The following is a 21,032-nucleotide window of genomic DNA, read 5'->3' on the forward strand; positions in this document are numbered from 1 at the left end:
AATGGAAAAATATTACTATATATCATGGTGAGTAAGCAAATATACCATTGGTGAAAAAGACTGAAATATAAAAAATATATCGTTCACAGTTCGACGAACATTATTGTAATATACATAAATATATATGGATTTATATAATTCCTTTTTTATATATATTCTATAATTTACTGGATTCAAATGTAAGGAAAAATTCAATGGTTAATATCATACATTATATTTATGGATTTTTCAAACTAAAAATCGGGTGCATTATTTCTCATTTTATTGTTATTTTTATTATTTTTTTGATGTTTAATTTCTATGTTTCAAGTAAACGCCCTATGGCATTCAAACATGAAGGATCGTGTAATTAACTTTCGTTCCTAATCGATTTTTGTTCGAAAGAAAGAAAAAATAAAAATTTTTATCATTTCGAATTTTATTTCTCCCATAAATGACTCAATAGCCTTTCAATTTTAATTAACTTAACTATTTACCAGCATCGAGGGTTAATAATTATAATCTATTTATAATAATAATAATTACAAACTTGTTTAAATTATAATTATAACTTACAATGAATGAAATTTCTTAAATTATCATTTCGTGATTAATTGACCTATCAATGTAAACACCTAATGAAATAATAAATGACCGAGCATGAAAATTGCATTTTTATTGATTACCATAAGATGGTAAATAAAAAATAATTTATGCATAATAATAGCCACAAAAAATTATTATTCAAATTGAACAAAAACGGGAGAAAGCTCACAATAATACGATTTATTTTATCGATAGTTATTTTTAATCAGATCACGCGAAAATTCGTAACGAAGTGTGTCATTTTGGTGATTAACCGAGAGTTTATTTCAATTGTTCGATCGACGTATTGGATCCGACAGCTCTAATAATTCCAATATCCCAAAGGAAATCACATTAGTGACTTGGAGAGTTCAATAAAGGATTAAATACTAAAGAAAAAAACTTATCGCCTGATTTTACAATCTTTCTTTACTTCATACTTATCGCAAATAGAAATTCATTTAATTACGTTAATTAATGTTCAATTATTCTTAAAAAAAATTCCAGATATTTTTCTTCTTTACATGACACTTTTTTTTTCTTATAAAAAAAAATGACTAGTGATTTTTATTAATAATTTAATAATAAGAAAAAAAATTATTTTACGATCAATCCTTATCATTAGATAAATATATGTTGTCTCAACATCATATCAGTTTATTAATAAAATATATAAGTATACATCCTCAGTAGATGTTTGTCTATTAATAAAATTATTATTAGAGAACTCAATGAATCAAAAATTCATAAATGTTATTTTATATTATATTTATATATACAGGGTGTCTCTGAAGTGGCGGGAGTAATTGTTGGGGTCGATAGAGAAAAAAATACTGAATCGAAAGTTCCTGAGCCAAAAATTTTTTTGGGCCATAGAATTTGAGTTATGAATTAAAAACGATAGCCAATCAGAAGCGCGCTATTCGAGAAATGAAAATGAGCGGGGAAGTAGAGGAGACGCGAGAGTGAGATGCTGCAATAGCAGCTTACTCGCTCACACAAAGCCGAGCATGAGAGGGGATTGTGACGCTATGAGCCGAGTACGTAAGTGTGAATGAGTGGATGTATGAGGTCGCAAGCGGACGGCTTAATGTATGAGTGTGTGTCCGTGTATCGCAGCATTATTGGAGGCGTTGTAACGCTGAATTAAAGCTAACCGGGTACTCTAAGACAGAGGAAAAAATTTTAATTTTTATTTTTATTCGAAAAAATTTAATAAAAAAATAAAAAGGCCCAAGATTTAACCAGACCCACAGAAACGGAGAGTAAATTTTTAATTCTCATTTATTTTGCTGGGGATTATTTTCAAATACAAAAAAAAAAGGCTAAGATTCAACTGGAATCCAAAAAGAGATGGATGAAAAAAATTTTATTTTTATTTTTAATCAGCAAAATTATTTTTCTTTAAAAAAGAGCCCAATCTCGACTGGAGCAAGAAAAAATGATTGAAAAATTTTATTATTAATTTTCAATCAACAAAATTATTATAAAAAAATAAATGGGCCCAAGTCTCAACCGGACCCAAACAAACGGATAAAAATTTTTATTACTTACTTAATTTGCTGGAAATTATCTTTAAAAACGAAAAAATGCCCAAGACTCGATCGGATCCAAAAAAATAACAGTACAAAAATTTTTCCTTATTTTCAATCAGCAAAATTGTTTCTTTTAAAAAAGGCCCAATCTCGACTGGAGCAAAAAAATGATTAAAAAATTTTATTATTAATTTTCAATCAACAAAATTATTTAAAAAAAAATAGTCCGCAGACTCAACCGGACCCAAACAAACAGATAGATAGTTTTAATTACTTATTTATTTTGATGGGAATTATTTTAAAAACGAAGAAAATCGCCCAAGACTCGACCGGACCCAAAAAAAAAAATAAATTGAAAAATTTTGTTTTCATTTTCAATCAGCCAAATTAATTTCTTTTCGAAACAAGGCCCAATCTCAAACAGACTAAGAGAAACTAATTAAAAAATTTTATTTTTTATTATTAATCAAATATTATTTAAAAAAGAAAATAAGCCACAGACTTAACCGGACTTAAACAAACGGATAGAAAATTTTTATTACTTACTTAATTTGCTGGAAATTATCTTTAAAAACGAAAAAATGCCCAAGACTCCATCAGACCGAAAGGGAGATGAATAAAAAAATTTTACTATTCATTTTTAATCATCATAATTAACTTTTTTATAATAAAAGGCTCAATTTCGACCGGACCCAGAAAAAATGATCCAAAAATTTTATTTTTTATTGTTGATCATCAAAACTAATTAAAAAAACAAATGAGGCCCTAGACTCAACTGGACCCAAACAAACGGATAAATAATTTTTATTACTTATTTATTTTGCAGGAAATTATTTTTGAAAACGATAAAAATGCCCTAGACTCGACCAGACCCGAAATAAAATAAATTGAAAATCTTTGTTTTTCTATTTTTAATCAGCAAAATTATTTTCCTTTGAAAAAGGGCCTGATCTCGACTGGAGCAAGAAAAATAATTGAAAAGTTTTATAATGAATTTTTAATCAACAAAATTTTTTAAAAAAGAAAATAGGCCCCAGACTTAACTGGACCCAAACAAACGGAAAGAAAACTTTTATTCCTGTTTTTTTGTTGGGAATTATTTTTCGAAACAAAAAAATTGCCCAAGACTCGACCGGACCCGAAAAAGATAAATCGAAAAATTTTATTTCTAAATATTAATTAACTAAATTATTAAAAAAAAAAAAATAGACCCAAGACGCAGCAGGACCCAAATAAACGGATAGAAATTTTTTATTACTTGATCACCAAGATTAATTTTCCTTGAAAAGAAAGGCCCAATCTCAAACAGACTTCGAATAACTGATTGAAAAATTTTATTATCAATTATTAATTAACAACATTATTCTTAAAAAAATTAATAGGCCCCAGACTCAATCGGACCCAAACAAACGGATCGAAAACTTTTATTTCCCATTCATTTTGCTAGGAATTATTTTTAAAAACGAAAAAATGCCCAAGACTCGACCAGAGCCAAGAATAGAAGAATGCAAAAAAATTTATTTTCTCTTTTCAATAACAAACAAAAATTTATTGAACAAAAATCAGCCTAATCTTGACAAGACGATAAAAACTGATTGAAAAATTTATTATCAATTATTAATTGACAAAATTATTTCAAAAAAGAAAATAGGCCCCAGACTCAACCGGACCAAAACGAACAGATAGAAAATTTTTATTACTTATTTCTTATGCTCGGAATAATTTTTGAAAACAGAAGGAATTGCCCAAGACTCAACCGGACCCAACCAAACGGATGGAAAACTTTCATTTCTCATTTATTTTGCTGGGAATTATTCTGTAAAATAATTTTTCAATTAATCGTCAGGTAAAATGTCAAAAAATAAATTAAAACAAACATTGAACTCAAGTCCCAATAATTTTGATATTTTAATTAAAATTATTTTTTAATTAATTGACAGGTAAAATGTCAAATAAGGAATTGAAAAAAATCGCTCTCGAGTCCTGATAATTTTAATATTTTTATTAAAATTATTTATCAGTTAATTAACAGGTAAAATGTCAACTAATAAATTAAAAAAAAAAAAATTGAACTCAAGTCCGAATAATTTTGATATTTTAATTGAAATTATTTATCAGTTAATTGACAGGTAAAATGTAAAAAATATACTAAAAAAAAATCGCTCTCGAGTCCTGATAATTTTGATATTATTATTAAAATTATTAATCACTTAATCAACAAGCGAAATGTCAAATGATAAATTAAAAAAAAATTGAACTCAAGTCCGAATAATTTTGATATTTTTAATAGAATTATCTATCAGTGAATTAACAGGTAGAATGTCAAATTATAAATTAAGAAAAAAATTGAACTCAAGTCCGAATAATTTTGATATTTTTATTAGAATTATCTATCAGTGAATTAACAGGTAGAGTGTCAAATTATAAATTAAGAAAAAAATTGAACTCAAGTCCGAATAATTTTGATATTTTTATTAGAATTATCTATCGGTGAATTAACAGGTAGAATGTCAAATTATAAATTAAGAAAAAATTGAACTCAAGTCCATTGTTTGTCCGGTTGATTCTGGGCCCTATTTTTTTTTCAAAATAATTTTCTCGATTAATAATAAAAAATAAAATTTTTCAATCAGTTTCTTCTAGTCCGGTTGAGATTGGGCCTTTTTTGAAGAAACATGATTTTGGTGATTGAAAATAAGGAAAAAATTCTTTTAATTATTTTTTTGGGTCCGATCGAGTCTTGGGAATTTTCTTCGTTTTTAAAAATAATTTCCACCAAATTAAGTAAGTAATAAAAATTTTTATCCGTTTGTTTGGGTCCGGTTGAGACTTGGGCCCATTTTTTTTTATAATAATTTTGTTGATTGAAAATTAATAATAAAATTTTTCAATCATTTTTCTTAGTCCAGTCGAGATTGGGCTCTTTTTTAAAGAAAAATAATTTTGCTGATTAAAAATAAAAAATAAAATTTTTTCATCCATCTCTTTTTGGATTCCAGTTGAATCTTAGCCTTTTTTTTTTTTGTATTTGAAAATAATCCCCAGCAAAATAAATGAGAATTAAAAATTTACTCTCCGTTTCTGTGGGTCTGGTTAAATCTTGGGCCTTTTTATTTTTTTTTTTTTAATTTTTTTTGAATAAAAATAAAAATTAAAATTTTTTTCCTCTGTCTTAGAGTACCCGGTTAGCTTTAATTCAGCGTTACAACGCCTCCAATAATGCTGCGATACACGGACACACACTCATACATTAAGCCGTCCGCTTGCGACCTCATACATCCACTCATTCACACTTACGTACTCGGCTCATAGCGTCACAATCCCCTCTCATGCTCGGCTTTGTGTGAGCGAGTAAGCTGCTATTGCAGCATCTCACTCTCGCGTCTCCTCTACTTCCCCGCTCATTTTCATTTCTCGAATAGCGCGCTTCTGATTGGCTATCGTTTTTAATTCATAACTCAAATTCTATGGCCCAAAAAAATTTTTGGCTCAGGAACTTTCGATTCAGTATTTTTTTCTCTATCGACCCCAACAATTACTCCCGCCACTTCAGAGACACCCTGTATATTATGATCGTTATCATTAATGATTGTACCTCAAGCCCAGAAAAGCTCACCAAGAAAAAATCAAATTCCCTTCCACGAGGTCTAATCCCAATAGGCCGAACTTTGTTTCACCACCCCAATTTCTTACAAAGGGCGCCAGAGAATTATGATAAAAAAAGTTTTCCGAGTTTTTTCATAACATTGGTGACAGAAAATGAGTAGATGAGCCGGAAGTTAAAACTTAAGACAATGACACTTCAGAAAATCCACAAAAATTTACCTCAAAAATTTTTTCAAGCTCTTTTAAAAAAAAACTAAAGCTCAAAATTTAAAGAACTATTTGTTTTATTTTCTAGAAAATAATTGTGAAGCTAAAAAAAAATTTTTAAATTGTTGTGTAAATTTTATAATTGATTGACAATTTTAATTTTGATAATTAAAAAAAAAAAGCTTAAAGGACCTTTTTATTATTTTTTTTAGTAGGCAAAAGAAAAATATATATTTATCAAATGTTCAGTGATTATTTATACGTTGAAGCAACCTCAGACAAAGTAACTGACATAAATTCAAAGTAAATTTTGTTGTAAATCACTTACATTGTTCCCAATAGGATTTACCCAAAATATAGGAGTAAAATTTTTTCTGTGTACCTGTAGAATTTATTTATAGACAAGAATTACTGATAAATATATGTGTATGTGTATAGAATAATATTTATTTCAACAAACAATTATAGTGCTATTGTATAAAGGTCAAAAGTCATAGGTTAAGTTAATTAAGGATAGATAAGTTATATGGAGTGGAGATATAAAAGTTTTAGGTGGAGTTTTAAAAGAAAGTTCTTGCCAGTAAACTTTTCACCAGATATGTCACAATCTCTTAAATTTAATTCACTTGGATTTTCTGGTAATTTTTAATTATTTACTGAATATTTAAATTTCGCGGGAAAATAAATAAATAAATTAATATTTGTATTTATATTCAAAGATAAAGTTAATCTTATTAGCTGGAGGCGAATTACGAAAATTATACGCGCGAATATTATTTTATAAATAAGTAAATTTATTATTCCATTAGCTGTGCATAATTGACGTGGGATAGGAAAGGATAGTCAATTATAATTAAATACTAACAAGAGCTCCACAGTTTAAGTTGGTGTGCGTTGTTTTCGGGATTTATTATTAACTCAGTTCTCTTGTCTGTAAATTATACCAGAGTTTGTTTTTCATTCTGTTATTGTTGATTAATAATAGCCGAGTTTGCGATAGACTATTATATGAACAAGTGTGTAATATGTTGTATATAGTTAAGAGGAAGAGTTTTTAAAGTGTCTGCGCTGATTGCCAGCCGTCAACCTCTAGTGCACGCGGATATTTTCAGAGCCAACAACTTTAAATGCGTAAAGCCTCAAATTCTACATTCTACATTCTACATACGATCAACAAAAAATAATTACAAACATCCTCGACCTACTTCCAATGACCAACGACATTCATTCTCATTCAAATTTATCCGCCAATTAATTTTTGTTACTTTTTTAAATTCAAGTTGGGCTTCACTTTGATGGGACAATTTTTACCGGTTTTTTTGCATCAATAAATTTATAAATTTTAAATAAAATTGAATATAAAATATTTTTATTTAAAATACTCAATTTATATGGTTTGTTAATTTTAAATAAAAAATCAGTTGTGTTTACGATTTATTAGATTTAAAAAATTAAAATTAATTTTTAGATAAAGAATAAAATAAATTATTTAATTTTCTTATGATAGAAATTAATGATAAAATACTATTTTGTAATTTGAAATATCAATTAATTGTAATCCATCATTTGGATGATTTAACATGTTTTTCTCAATCAATAATAAATTTTTATCCTTCAAAATTGATGAAAAAAAAATTAATCAATCAGAATAAAGGAATAAAAAAATTTATAAAATTTTAAATACTTAAAATTTTTCAAAGTTAAAAATTTAATATTGAAACTTAATTAGCAGCAATATAATAAATAAATTATTTAAATAAAAAATAATGGTTTGAAACTTTACAGAGATTAATCGTGTTCCACTTTATAATTGACAGAAAGAAAAAAAAACTAAAGACATTGGAATTTGATCTTGATGCCTAAAAGTTCATTTAAATTAAATCACAAGTATAGATCGAAATTAAACCTCCTGGCAAAGAACATCGTCGGAAGCTCTAATCGGGGATCCGAGAATAACTAAAGTCCATTGTTTTATGATCGGAATGTTCGTCAAAGTAACAATCAATTTACAAGCTCCGTCCACTTGAAGTCCGTCAATTAAAATTTAAAAAAAAGTAGAAAACGTAAAACAATCGTCCGAGAAACCCAATGCGGCGTTGTTGAATGTATGTGTGTTTTATAAATTAAAAAAAAATTTCATATATAGGAATCGACTATTTAAAAAACGAGTGACCTAGTGAGAAGAAATATTTTCTGCAAATAAAGAAGACGTTTTGTTAAAATTTAAAATTTAAACTTCCGACGGGAGAATTTTTAGCCAGACAATTGGCGGCATCAATTATTAAAATCATTCTGATAAAATAGACGGACAAAACGGGGTTTATTTTAAATTAGCTGACAATTGAATCAATGAAAGCTTTGACAAAGAAGAATTCTCGAATAAAAATCGTGTAAAAATTTTTCCTTCGGAAACAACGATAATATTATGACCCTTATTATTTAGATGAAATGAAATAATAATTAAAAATTTATGACAATTAATATTTAAATAGTACGAGTGCTGGACACTCAACGCGGAACAATAGAACTCTGAAGAACGAGAAAAAATTATAAAATAGTAATTGCAAGAAGAGGCTGAGGCTGAGGCTGTAGTTTGAACAGAAGGAGAAGAAGAATAAGAATTTTAGAAAGAGGAACTCAAATAGTTGGCAACATTTAATATTCTGAGTGGATTTAATTATACTTCCGCTATATATAGGCGCCCGGCCTAATAGCAACAAGATGCGGGAAGTACAAGAGCCTTCTTGTACATGCATTTACGTTTTATTAAACCATTGCACAGATATACATATACATTTATCAAATTAATTAACAAATGCTTTATCTCTGAGAAATTATCATTGCTCTAATTTGTTTATATCATTTCATTAATTTTATTAATCCTGTCCAAAAAATTTTGGTTTCACGTTTCAATATGCTTCAACCCCTAAAAATAATATTTATAATTTTTTATTTCAAGTACGGAAAAAAAATTTTTTTTTAATGATAAAAAATCAATAAATTGATATTTTTGGAAATTTTTTTTTTACACTTAACATAGAAAAAAACTCAAAATCGCTAGACGATTTTATGCCAAAAAACAGGTGACCATGAAACTAAACAATTACTCAAATTAAATTCAATTTTTTTCTTTACCGCACAAAATTTATGAGTCAATTTTAAAACAAATCTCATTAAAAAAATTATTTTTACCACAAAAGTTAGAAAAAAAAATTTTCTGGTATTTTTAAAACTAAAGTTAAAGTTTTTGGACTTTTTTCAAAACAATTACAAAATTTCACTACTGCAGACAAAAATTTTTAGTATAATTTAAATTTGTGTTAAAAAAAAAAATTTTGTTTTAAAAACTAAAAAATTTTAATTTCCTATTACACAATTCTGAAAATTAAAAAAATCTCAAAAACATTACCATTAAATACTGAGATGATGTTATCACTGTCGTCGTAAGAAGAAATAAAAAATGAGCGTTGGCAAATTGTAAAACTTAAGCGCGTCAAATTGGCCCGAAGAAGCAAGATGAACAAAATAGTTTAACAAATAACAAGTCTTGGCAAAAACATAAATAATAAATTAAAGTGTTGAAGAGAATCTTTCACAAATAAATAATTTATATTTTTTGTACTTATAATTTAAGTAAAAAATTAAAAAACTCGGATAATAATTGTATTGTTGTAGGAGTTGAGCTCGATCTCACTGGTGTTTTATCGAATCGGTAGGAGATACCGTCCTCGCTGTAGTGAGGTCCGCGCGGCACTGACTCTTTCTACTGACGTCTAATCGGGCACGCGATCTGTCCTCTTCCTCTTCTGCGACTGCCGCCAACGCCACTGACGTTCTGTGCTCAACTTTCGCTACCCTGTTCATTTCTGTGGATGTAAACCTATCTTCGTCCATGTCCGAGCTCTGTTATATTATGTAGGATGCAAAATTTATAATATTCAAGTAGAATGCTACATGTTCAAGCCAGCTGCTAGTACCGAGTGTAATACCACTTGTAAGAGTACACTTCCAATCCCTGACTTGGCACTAATAATCTAAGGACTTTCTCTACAATAGTGTGAAGAGCATTCTTGTCCTCACTGCTTTTTTGTTCCCGCCTCTTCACTCTGTGATTTTAATTGCAATCATTTTCCTCGGCTTTATTTTTATTTTCTTAAGAACTTTATTAGCTTTGTTTATCGCTTCATTTTTGGAGCATTGTTTATTATTTTCATTGTTTGTTGTTAAAAACAAATGATAGAGGTAAAAAAAAAATGCTAAATTGGCCTTTTCAAATTTTTGCTGTTGTTACTTTTTGCTCCAGATTTTATCATGAATAATAATTAAATTATTATAATTAACTGAAGATTTTTTGACATACTCAAAGAAATAAACATTATTATAAAATGCATCTGAAAAAATTTTAATTAAACATTTTGTCTAGTTACTCACGCGTACGCAATCGTAAAATGAATAAAAGCTATTATTAATAATTCATCTCAAAGAAACTTTATTTAATTTAAATTAACTCGCGTTTATTTATAGCTTCCACTTACTCATAATTACACGCAATTCCCGATTAATTTTCTATAAAGAATAAAAAAAGTAGATTTAAAATTAAAAATTTCTTTGCTTTAAAAAATTTTAGTTAAACTAAAATACAAAAAAATTCCAAAAATAACCAATTGATAGCCTTAACATTCACCATAAATTATTCATAACAGTTATCTACTTGGTTACTTCGTACGATTTATAACGACTACTGACATTAAGCACTATTTGTCACTTTCAATATAATAAAAATAACAAAATTTATGTCAATGTCAGTTAGTAACTGTGAGCTATAAAAATTTAAGATCTATTTTATTCTGTAATTTTAATAACGCGCAATGTTACTTACCTTAACATTAAATTTAACTATTACCGTTACTATTGTAACATTATAATACATATTAATATTAATATTACTATGACGACAAATTGTCACACGCATTATTTTAATTTTAGCTTCAATGTAGCTTTACTTCCTCAGATTTATATTTTATTTTGCCCACGCGGTACACTTTTGATTCGTGAGTTTTATTATTATTATTATTATTATTATTATTATTATTTTTAAGTACATGTTCATTCAAGACAGTTATAACTTGCTTTCCCTCGTGGCTATAAGTCAAATCCGTTTACTTACACCAAAAAACACCGTCAGCTCATTTTTATTCTCATCTTATTCTTCTTCTTCCTGCTTCTCTTTTCTTCTTTTAGTACCAAATATATATATATATATATATATATATATATATATATATATATATATATATATATATATATATATATATATAAAATAAACGCGACAAATCCATGGCAGCAGTACTTGGCCACGTGCCTGCAGTCAACAATGAAAAAACGCCGCGAAAAACAAAAATCAAGCAAGCTTTTCACCCTGAAAAATAAAATAAAAAAGACAGTATTATTTTGTAATCGTACATGTAGACTAAAGCAAGTAAAGATATGATATTGAAAATTATGACCTCTGAGGCTCGGTTCAAAGGCCCACCATTCTCCAGATCCAGAGATCGAGTGTTTAACATCCCTGTTACTATTATTATTATTATTATTTTTATGATAGTATAGACCTCGGTAACAAGTTTGTAGCTGGTAAAAAAGTTTTAAAATTTATTATAAAAACAAATTGGATCACACTAACATTTCCGACGTTGCGACAACGCAAGTCTTATCAACTTTCTCAAAACTTTAAATCCTGGATAAATATTCAACTTTCATTGTTGTTTACATTTTTAAGGAGAAAAAATTAATTTTTTTTTTTTTTAAACTTTATTTTTCTCTTAGTCAAAAAGATAAAATAAAAAAAATTACAACATAATAGTTGAGTTGAATCGATAGCAACGTTGTCTGATTTAGATATTTACGATACCAGAAGTAAGAACTTAGAATTTTCCAAAAAAATTTGGCAATGAATTGAATGAACAATGGCTATAAGTTGATCCTGAAACGACCGAGAATGTTTTTAAGATAAACTGTGGCGCCAAAAAGTTGACGGCATTACTTTCGGTGTGTTATTTTCCGTATAAAAGAGTTTTATAATTTATTTGACTTTTTGCTCAATTACTTTGTACTTTTTAGTTTCCAATCGATGCCGAAGGACTTTCTCTCTAATAACTAGGGCTGTGGAGGAACGCCTTTGCTGAATAAGTGGAATACTACCGTGCCGGCATTGGCACAAGACAACTGTTAAATTTTCATGAGCCTCAGGCCTCAAAGCTCTTTGATTCGCATCTCCTATTTCCTTTTAAAATTATTTTCATTAGTTATTAATAAATAACTAATGAAAAGAAGTACTTGAACATTTTTTACAACTTTACTTAGTTGAATATTTCTAAGCAAACGGTGAAAGATGTAATCTTGTGAGTGACTTCTGTAATCCAGATTGTAATTCCTACAATTTAAATAATAAATCTGCTCCCACTAGTTAAAAATAATAATAATAATGATTATCATTATTATTATTATACGTGCAAACAGAGGTGCATATATACCGACTGTCAAGCGTTCCTCGTGCAAGTCTCAGATGGAGGAACAGGTAAGCTAAAAGAAGTTTTGAACTTAAAAATTAATTTTCATCGAAAAATTCAATTTTTTCGAATAATTGATCAATTAGACATTTTGATAGAGAATTTTTCTCGGTAATTGTCATACTATCAATCTATAAGTTTTTATTTTCTTCCCAATATCAAAAATATTCTTCTCACTGCAACTTTTCTTGATTATAAAATCTGATAAAAATTTTCCTAGACTGATTTTTGAGTCAAATAGAATTTACTTAATCAAGCCAAGAAAAATTCTTCAGTTCAAGAATTTTCCATAATTAAATTATTTATAATGATTCTTTTGGTTCAAAATATTTTTTTCTTTGATCAAGCTATTTTTTATCAGTAAAAACATTAAAAACAAATTGATGAATTTGACTCAAAAACCCAATCAATGATTGACTGAAGTAATATTACAGAAAAAAAAAAAATGTAATGAGTTAAAAAAAAATGTATCAAGCTTTTAATTCCAAGCATGCGCAGGACATTAATATCCTTAAAAAGAAATTGCTGATTTCCACATCGAATTACCAACAGAAGATATGAAGAGACACGAAGGCCATAAAAACGCTATATATCTTCGCCATTACAAATTTTCTGTGAGAGTTTTATAACGCAATTTATCTAGCAATTTCTCCACCTACTCCATTACACACTTTAAAAGTCCCGACAGCGACTCTTGCGCTAATACAATACTAATAAAAAAAAAATAAATAAATAAAATAACGGGGATAACAATTAAATAATGACGAAGAAGAATCTTTTTTTTTTTTTTTTTTTTTGTAAATTATAACTTTACTCCATTTCAAACCGAGCCACATATATATATACGTACACATATATATATATATATATATATATATATATATATATATATATATATATATATATATATATATATATATATATATATATATGCATATCTGCTACATTTTTACACAGTTCTACGTTTATAGTCACAACAGACCAATAATCTTTGTTTCATATTTTATAATTAATTTAATTATTGTTATTATTCATCCTTATTCAATTAATAACTTATTCATTTTCGTCAATCAACTTCATTATTTATTTAGTTTTTCACAGTCTGTGCATGCACGCACGCATCAGGAAAATAATACAGTCGCACAACTGACTCATCTACATTTAAAATAATCCTTTTCTCCCCTAAACTTTTGTTTTTTTTTGTCTTCATTTATTTAGTTTTATTTTTATACGCTCGCTTCTCATTTCTTGTATTGATATCTCAGAATCCAATAATTAATTAATTAATTAATTAATTAATCAATTAATTGAACTCTTCTTACCCTGAAATCGCTCTTAACATGTTTATGCATGTGTTATGTATCTATTACCATAAATAACATTAGGCATTGTTACATACGATACACACATACAATTATCCGGCCATCAAATAAATTTATAATATTAATTAATAATAATAATTTTTTTCAATAATAAATATCAATATCAATATTAATGGTAATAGTAATAATAATATATTTTTAAAACAGCACTCATATTAATAATTATTCACTTTTCTCTTCTCTTTCTTCTCATTTCGGCTTTCGTCTTCGTTCACTTTTATCTAGTTTTTTTTTTGTGTGTGAAAAGTATCTTTGACGTATACAGCTGATAAACGCATAGTATGCAATTTCTGTAATAACGACGTTGAATACGCCACTGAACTAAAAAATAAAAAAGGCTGAAAAATATATATATATGTAGAGTACTAATACAAGAGAGTTTTAAACATTTTCCGCAAAGTCATATCTCAAATTTCGATATACTGCGCTACATTTTTTTTTTCACGTACACATATAGTATATATTTAAACTTTTACTTTTTTTTTTTTTCTTGTGATAAGTCATAAATTTTTCAGTTTTCAAAATAAATCGTACAGTTTCAGTGACGCTGGCTAGTTTCTTACGCTTAAATTTTGTGTTTGTCCTATTCTACTATCAGAATAGGTCCCAGTAACTTATTAACGACAATACAATTCGTTTATAGAGTTCAATAATAGTAATAATCATTAATAAAATAATAAATATATACAGAGGGCAAGTTGCCTGGTACTAGTTAAAATTTAACCGATGGTACATTTTTATTCATTTGAAAATTTTTTTTATTTTAATTAACAAACTCGAATAATATTTTTATTTAACAAAATACTCGTACCAGCGCAATCGTTATCTCTATTATGTTAAAAAATAATATAATGGGGATGTTAAATAAATTATACGGGCGCACGTATTGCCTTGTGCTTGCAATGTATCACGCCGCGATATCGACAAATTAAAAAAATAATAAGGTGAGGACTTTTTTTTTTTTTATAACTGAGATATAATCAATAATCAGGGCGTCGAGCATCTTCGTGACGGCACAGTGACTATTTAAATATATATATGTCATAATAATAATAATAATAAAAATAATAATAATATTAACAAGGAATGTGAACGTTAGCCGCAAAAGTCTCACTGACAGAAACTCAGTTCGGATTTAATAAAAAGTCTCAGGTAATAAGTAATTAATTAATTATAATAAATGGTCTGATAAATTCTCCAACTAAATAACGAGTCCCACGATACGTGCCAAACAACCAGTGATTAAATAATTAACGGCTGAACAGATAATAATTCTAACTAATGTAATATAACGATTTAGAGACAACCGCCGTGATTGGATCTTAACCGCTTTATTATTATTTCTTTTTTTTTTCTTGTTGGTTTATTTTTATTTGTTTGGTAGTTTTAATTTTACTTTTTGTTTTTAATATATATTTATATAGACTTTTAAAATTTATTTTATTTAGGTCTTTAGCAGTTGCAGTTGGGATTCGAAGGGTTCGCCGGCTGATCGGTAAGTTTTTGTCCTTTCGCTTGTCCACCGCCTCCTGCCATCAGCGCTGGATCATTGTCGAGAGACTCGCTCATTTTGTCGCATATTATATCTACCAATTGTTCAAACACCGCCTGGAAGTAAGTCCGATAATTTATTGTTTAGTATTTATCATTTATCATTAGTGTGTTTATGTAACATGCGATGAATTACTGTTATTTAATTTATAAATAAAAATCTATTGCACCAATTATTTATCATTTTTATGGTGATTGTTAACTAGTTGACTAATGGAGCAAAATAATTTATCTTTTTATAAAAAATGTCGGGTTACTTTATTTACAAGTCAAGCGCCACTTATTTTTGTCGAAAAATTAATTCTACTTTTGGATTATAAATCAAAAATTTTAATATTTTTAGTAAAGTAAAACTTATACATTTTTTTTTTTATTTATAGTAAAGCACAAATATCAAAATAATTGAAAAATTCAATTAATAATAAATGTTTTAAATTTTATCATTTAAAAAAAAAAAAATCACAATTTATTTGCCCCAATTTAAAATTTTATGCATTAAAATTGGAAAAAAAATTTAACAATTTAACAACTGAATAATTTTTTCAACTATGATAAAAAAAAAAATTTTTTTTAATTTAACGAATAAAAAATAGTCCAAGTTTTAATTATTCATTAAAAAAAAATAATAAACAATCATTAAATATTTAAAATTGCCCCAATTAAAAACTTTATGCATAAAAAGTCAATATTTCTAAATTCAACAGCGAATACAATAACTTTTATTTACAAAACTTTCCAAATAGCAGAAAAAATTTATTCTAAATCAAAGAACGGATGAATTTAAAACAGAATAATTCTATAAACCAACGTTATTACAATCCTCATTTATCTCCCACAAGAGTAGAATGAAGAATATTTCTCTCAGTTATTTAAATAGGTCAGAAGTATAAAATTCTGGCTTTAAAACTTCATACTTTTTCCCCATAATTTATTAATAAGATAAAAAATTTAATTCCATTATTCTAATTAGCTGAAAAAAACAATCGCTGAATTACATAAGAATTAATAAAAAAAAATGAATTACCTTAACATTAATATTTTCTTTTGCAGAAGTCTCAAAAAATTGTACTCCCAGTTGCTCGGCCAACTGCTTACCTCTCTCGAAACTGACCACCCTTTCGTCCTCCATGTCGCACTTATTGCCTACGAGAATGACCTGAGCGTTGTCCCACGAGTAAGTTTTAATCTGCGTGATCCAATCTTGGACCGAATTGAAAGACTCTTCGTTAGTTATGTCGTACATGAGGATGAATCCCATCGCTCCTCTGTAATAGGCCGTCGTGATGGTTCTATAACGCTCCTGTCCAGCCGTGTCCTGCGGTGTGTAAATTAAATCTAGATGTTAATCAAACGACCTTCAGCTCACATCCACCACACACGCTAATACATCTATCGATTTCCGATTTAGTACTGGGCATTCAAACTATTTCAATTATTTTACCCGCCTTTAGACTAAGTCCGCCAGAAAATGAATTCAATGAAAAAAAAAAAAAAAAAAAATCTAAACCAGATATTAAAAATATTTTTACTGACCCAGATTTGTAGCTTGACCCTTTTGTCATGTCTGAACACAGTTTTGACTTTAAAGTCAATGCCGACAGTCGACACAAACGCAGACGTGAAGGAGTCGTCCGCATATCTGAATAAAAATGAGGTTTTTCCTACCGACGAGTTCCCGATGATCAACAATTTGAACATGTAATCAAAATTTTGATCCGCGGCATCTTTCTGCCACTTTGGATCTTGTCCTGCCATCTGTAATTTATTTTTAATTAATTATTAAATTTTTAGTAAATATTTCATTATTCATGACATCAATGAATTAAAATTTAATTTATTTTATTAAATTAAATCGCTCTCTTTTTTATTTTTTAGGATAAAAATACTTGAATATTAATACTCTGCAGAGATTAATTAAATTTCCATTCATTTATCAAAATTATTCATTTATAACTTGAGCTGTGAATAATGAATATGATATTAGAATAATTATTAAATCTCTTGGAGAATTATAATTTATAATAAAATGTTTGTAAGTAATTAATTTTAATTTAAATATTAAGAAAGGCATTAAGTATAACGACGAAGGGGAATGAGCCATTCGGTACCGGATTATAATCCGGAGATGTAATTTCGACGATGGAAACCATCCGCGCCATCCGCGATCTTAGTTCAAAAACGGAATTTCTTAAAGTTTCATGTTTTTTCACACTTTTGTTCTTATTTCTCTCGAACCACATTTTGTAAGTAAACCAAAAATCACTTTAAATTTTGGTTATTTATTTATTCAACAAATCCAGAAAAAAAAATCAATTAACGATCGAACATGTTACGTATACAGTGTTACCGATTGAATGAACTGTTTTGAATAAAAAAAAAAAAACTAAAATAAGAAAGAAATAAAATATGATATATTTAATTCCACGTCAACGTGCCTATTGTATGTAGACTTGTAAATACTTATTCTTGGTTGTGTTTTTGTTGGCGTTTGTTATCAGACCTCGTACTCGGCACTTTATCAAGTACAATTAGCGGTCACGTGACTGTGAATGTGTGTCCAGGTGTACTGGACCACATGTGTACAATTTAAATGGTCAATTTTATTCCTTCTTTATTCAACTATAGTTATACGTATATTTATTTTGATTGTTACTCTCGTGCTTAAGTAGGGTCATAAGTTGTTAAATAAAAACAAAATAAATCTTTCAGTTTTTTTTGTGAATATATTTATCATTATTTTTGTTATTCATGTGAAGAAATAAAAAATAAAATAATTATAATAATAAGTTTGGAATAAAAAATTATTATTTTATGATTATTACTTATATAATGGACTGAAACAAAATTACTACTTAGAATTCCTCCATAAATGCATAAAATATAAATAAATCAATAACTATTGACAGTAAAATTTTCTAAAGAACCCCTGAAACAACAAAATAAATTAAATAATTGATGCACTTATTAATTTTAATCGATTTCTCAAATATATAGCGTCTTAAGTGAGTTCTGAAATAACAAAAGACCTTTCCAAGGGTGAATTTAAATGACATGAGACAAGTGGGTACGCAGAGAAACTGGAGTGACATGAAGTAGAGGGTCGACTCTGAAAACTAAAAATACAAAAATTTTTGTCTCTCGTTTTAGGCTTCATGCTCCGATGGTTCCTTTGCACCTCGACTTTAAAAGGACAATAGTTTTACCCCTGTCTCTGCGTGACACACTGCCCGATTTATACCCAACTTGCTCCTATCTAACTTGACCTCAGCCTATATTTCCTCTATTTCATATCACTATCAACCTCCTCGTATTATTTTTAGTACGAATCAATTCGTGCTCTTTATTCTTCTTCCTACATTATTCATATTTACTTTACCGATTTTTTTTCACGGTATTAACTCGCAAATAAATTGTTATTAATTAATACTTTAGTAATTCCATAGAAAAGAAATGTTTTATTAAAAAATTAAAAAATTAAAATAATAAATCTTCAAAGATAAATTCACTTTAATTAGTAAAAAATATTTGAAAAATTTTAACAAGTTCTTTATTTACTGACCTAATTAACAAGCTATAATTAATTAGATACTCAAGAATGAAAATATAACTACAAATAGAGTCTAGCGGAAGCGGTAAGTTATCGCGGCATGTTAAACATTCGCGATAAAACCTTGAAATAACTGTTAAACAAAATAAATTATAATAACATGAATAATAATTAATAAAAATAATTATAAATAGATTAATATAAAAAATAAAAATACAAGAAATTCGGTCAGACTAGCGACCTAGTAATGAAAATAAAAAGGAAAAAACCTTGAGGACTGATGTTATATTGTGCCAGTTGGACGAGTGGAAAATCGATAAAGGAAAAGGCAGGGCCTCTCTCCATCTCGTCACTATTTAACTGGCACCAAAATCAATCCCAAACAGTAAATTCAATGATTAAGGCAAGAAAAATCAAACAGAAAGAATCAAGTCTTAAAAACAAGAAAAAAATAATTGAGAAAAGTAAAATGGAAAACATTGACCACCATGAGGATGACGTAGATGATTATGAGCGCACTCTTTGCCAGTAATAGGCAACGTATCTCAAGCTCAGATATATACCTATGTATGGACGTACGTATACATATAGATATATAGACAAGAAAGCGAAAGAGTGAGAGAGATAGAGAGGTGAATCCAATAGAACTCGCACCTGTCACAGATACTCGAGGAAGGTGTTCCTTTAGCACACACTGTTTACTTTACACAACACGAGTGATTTTAAAACTTAAAACTCGCGATAAACAGACGGAGATATTTCATTAACTGAGGAGGTATCGAGACGGGGTGATTACGATTTTATTAGTATAAATAATTTAAAATATAACTAGTTGGTTTAATGGAAAGCCAACTGGTCTCACTAAAGCGTCGTCGCACCACTGTAGCGAACGCTACAGCTAAAATATCGACCATTTCCAAGAGAGACCCCCGCCCGAGACCAATCCCGGTATCGCGTGTATGCGCCTGCGTTTTACCCCCCGTCGCCGCGCGACTATCGTCAAACTACTCCAGTCCGACGTCAATCATTGATAGGTACAACATCACATGCGTCAGACGACACTGGACGATGCAACTTGTTGAATTGCCGCCGTCGAGTCATTTTTTATTTTAATCTATTTGTTTATTTATTTATTTGGCTTTTTGTTGATAACAACCGTTTTTCGGAGCCGGGATGGTCGGTTGGGGGGTGGCTCATTTTTGCAATCACGGAGAAAAAAATTTAGTTAGGAAAAAAGTAGATGTTAGCTTTGGATATTATTTTTTGATTCAGTTGGTTTATTTTTTGGAAAGAAAATTCAAGTCGAGAGTTTAGAATGGATTTTTAGGATTTAGTAGATAAAGGATGCACTGGTCAGACAGTGATCCAGGTAGATGTAAGATGTAGACAAATTTTCTTTGTAAGAAAATTATTTTAAACAGATTTAAAGTTTTGAATCAAGAAGAAAAATTATTGAATTAATTATTTATTGAAACAAGAAAATAAATTTTTTTAAAATAATTTTTAGTAAAAAAATTCGATTTTTACACTGAAAAAAAAATTAATCAAAAAATTTTGCAGTTAATATGTTTTTAAATTGAATAGTCCAGCTAATTTGGTCGTTTCATCAAAATTTTACCTTGATCTAAATTTCTAAACTAAAAATCAAAACTCAAACAAATTGAATTATTCCGTCAATTGACTATTTTTTTGAAAAACCCCAAAACGATTGATATGCACAAATATCGGTAGCATGTAACGCAATTTAGCAGTCCAAATACTGTTACGTTAAAAAAAGCTTTTCAGTGTTCCTTTGACAGAACTTCAAACATCTGTAAATAAAATTATAGGAAAATTTTTCTCAGACAACTTTATACAGCACAAATTTAAAAAACATTTGAACTGAAGTTTACAGAGATAGCAATATAATTATAACCTCTGAGTTTTATCTCAAATGTCTGCAGCAAAGGAATTTAAATGCTTCCATGCGGGGAAAAAGCACCAAAGTAATTAATAAATTAATATTAAAATTGAAAATATATACGATAGAATAATTATGAATCTGGTGCTAAATTCTAGCTCGGAAGGAAGA

General features: G+C 28.2%; 2 protein-coding genes across 4 annotated transcripts in view; both read right to left on the bottom strand.

The window, feature by feature from the left end:
* Positions 1–9,706, bottom strand: part of Stacl (SH3 and cysteine-rich domain-containing protein) — a 53,875-nt gene extending 44,169 nt beyond the window's left edge. For 2 of the 3 annotated variants that reach the window (XM_074241055.1, XM_074241054.1), the window contains exon 1: positions 9,322–9,706. The gene's annotated coding sequence lies outside the window, so the exon portion shown is untranslated. The remainder of the gene's footprint in view (positions 1–9,321) is intronic. The other variant, XM_074241056.1, reaches the window with a different exon arrangement.
* Positions 9,707–13,557: 3,851 nt separating this feature from the next.
* Rab3 (RAS oncogene family member Rab3) lies at positions 13,558–19,830 on the bottom strand. Its single transcript, XM_074241201.1, has 4 exons — positions 19,616–19,830; positions 16,948–17,169; positions 16,439–16,729; positions 13,558–15,471 (listed from the first exon to the last, which is right to left on the bottom strand). Exons 2-4 carry the CDS (start codon positions 17,167–17,169, stop codon positions 15,316–15,318), a joined length of 669 nt encoding a protein of 222 aa, XP_074097302.1. The 5' UTR covers positions 19,616–19,830; the 3' UTR covers positions 13,558–15,315.
* Between the last annotated feature and the right edge of the window lie 1,202 nt (positions 19,831–21,032).

This window comes from Cotesia typhae, unplaced genomic scaffold, assembly GCF_013202065.1.
Source record: "Cotesia typhae breed Kobodo isofemale line unplaced genomic scaffold, CoteBio_Ctyphae contig_33, whole genome shotgun sequence".
NCBI classification, from domain to species: Eukaryota; Metazoa; Arthropoda; class Insecta; order Hymenoptera; family Braconidae; genus Cotesia; species Cotesia typhae.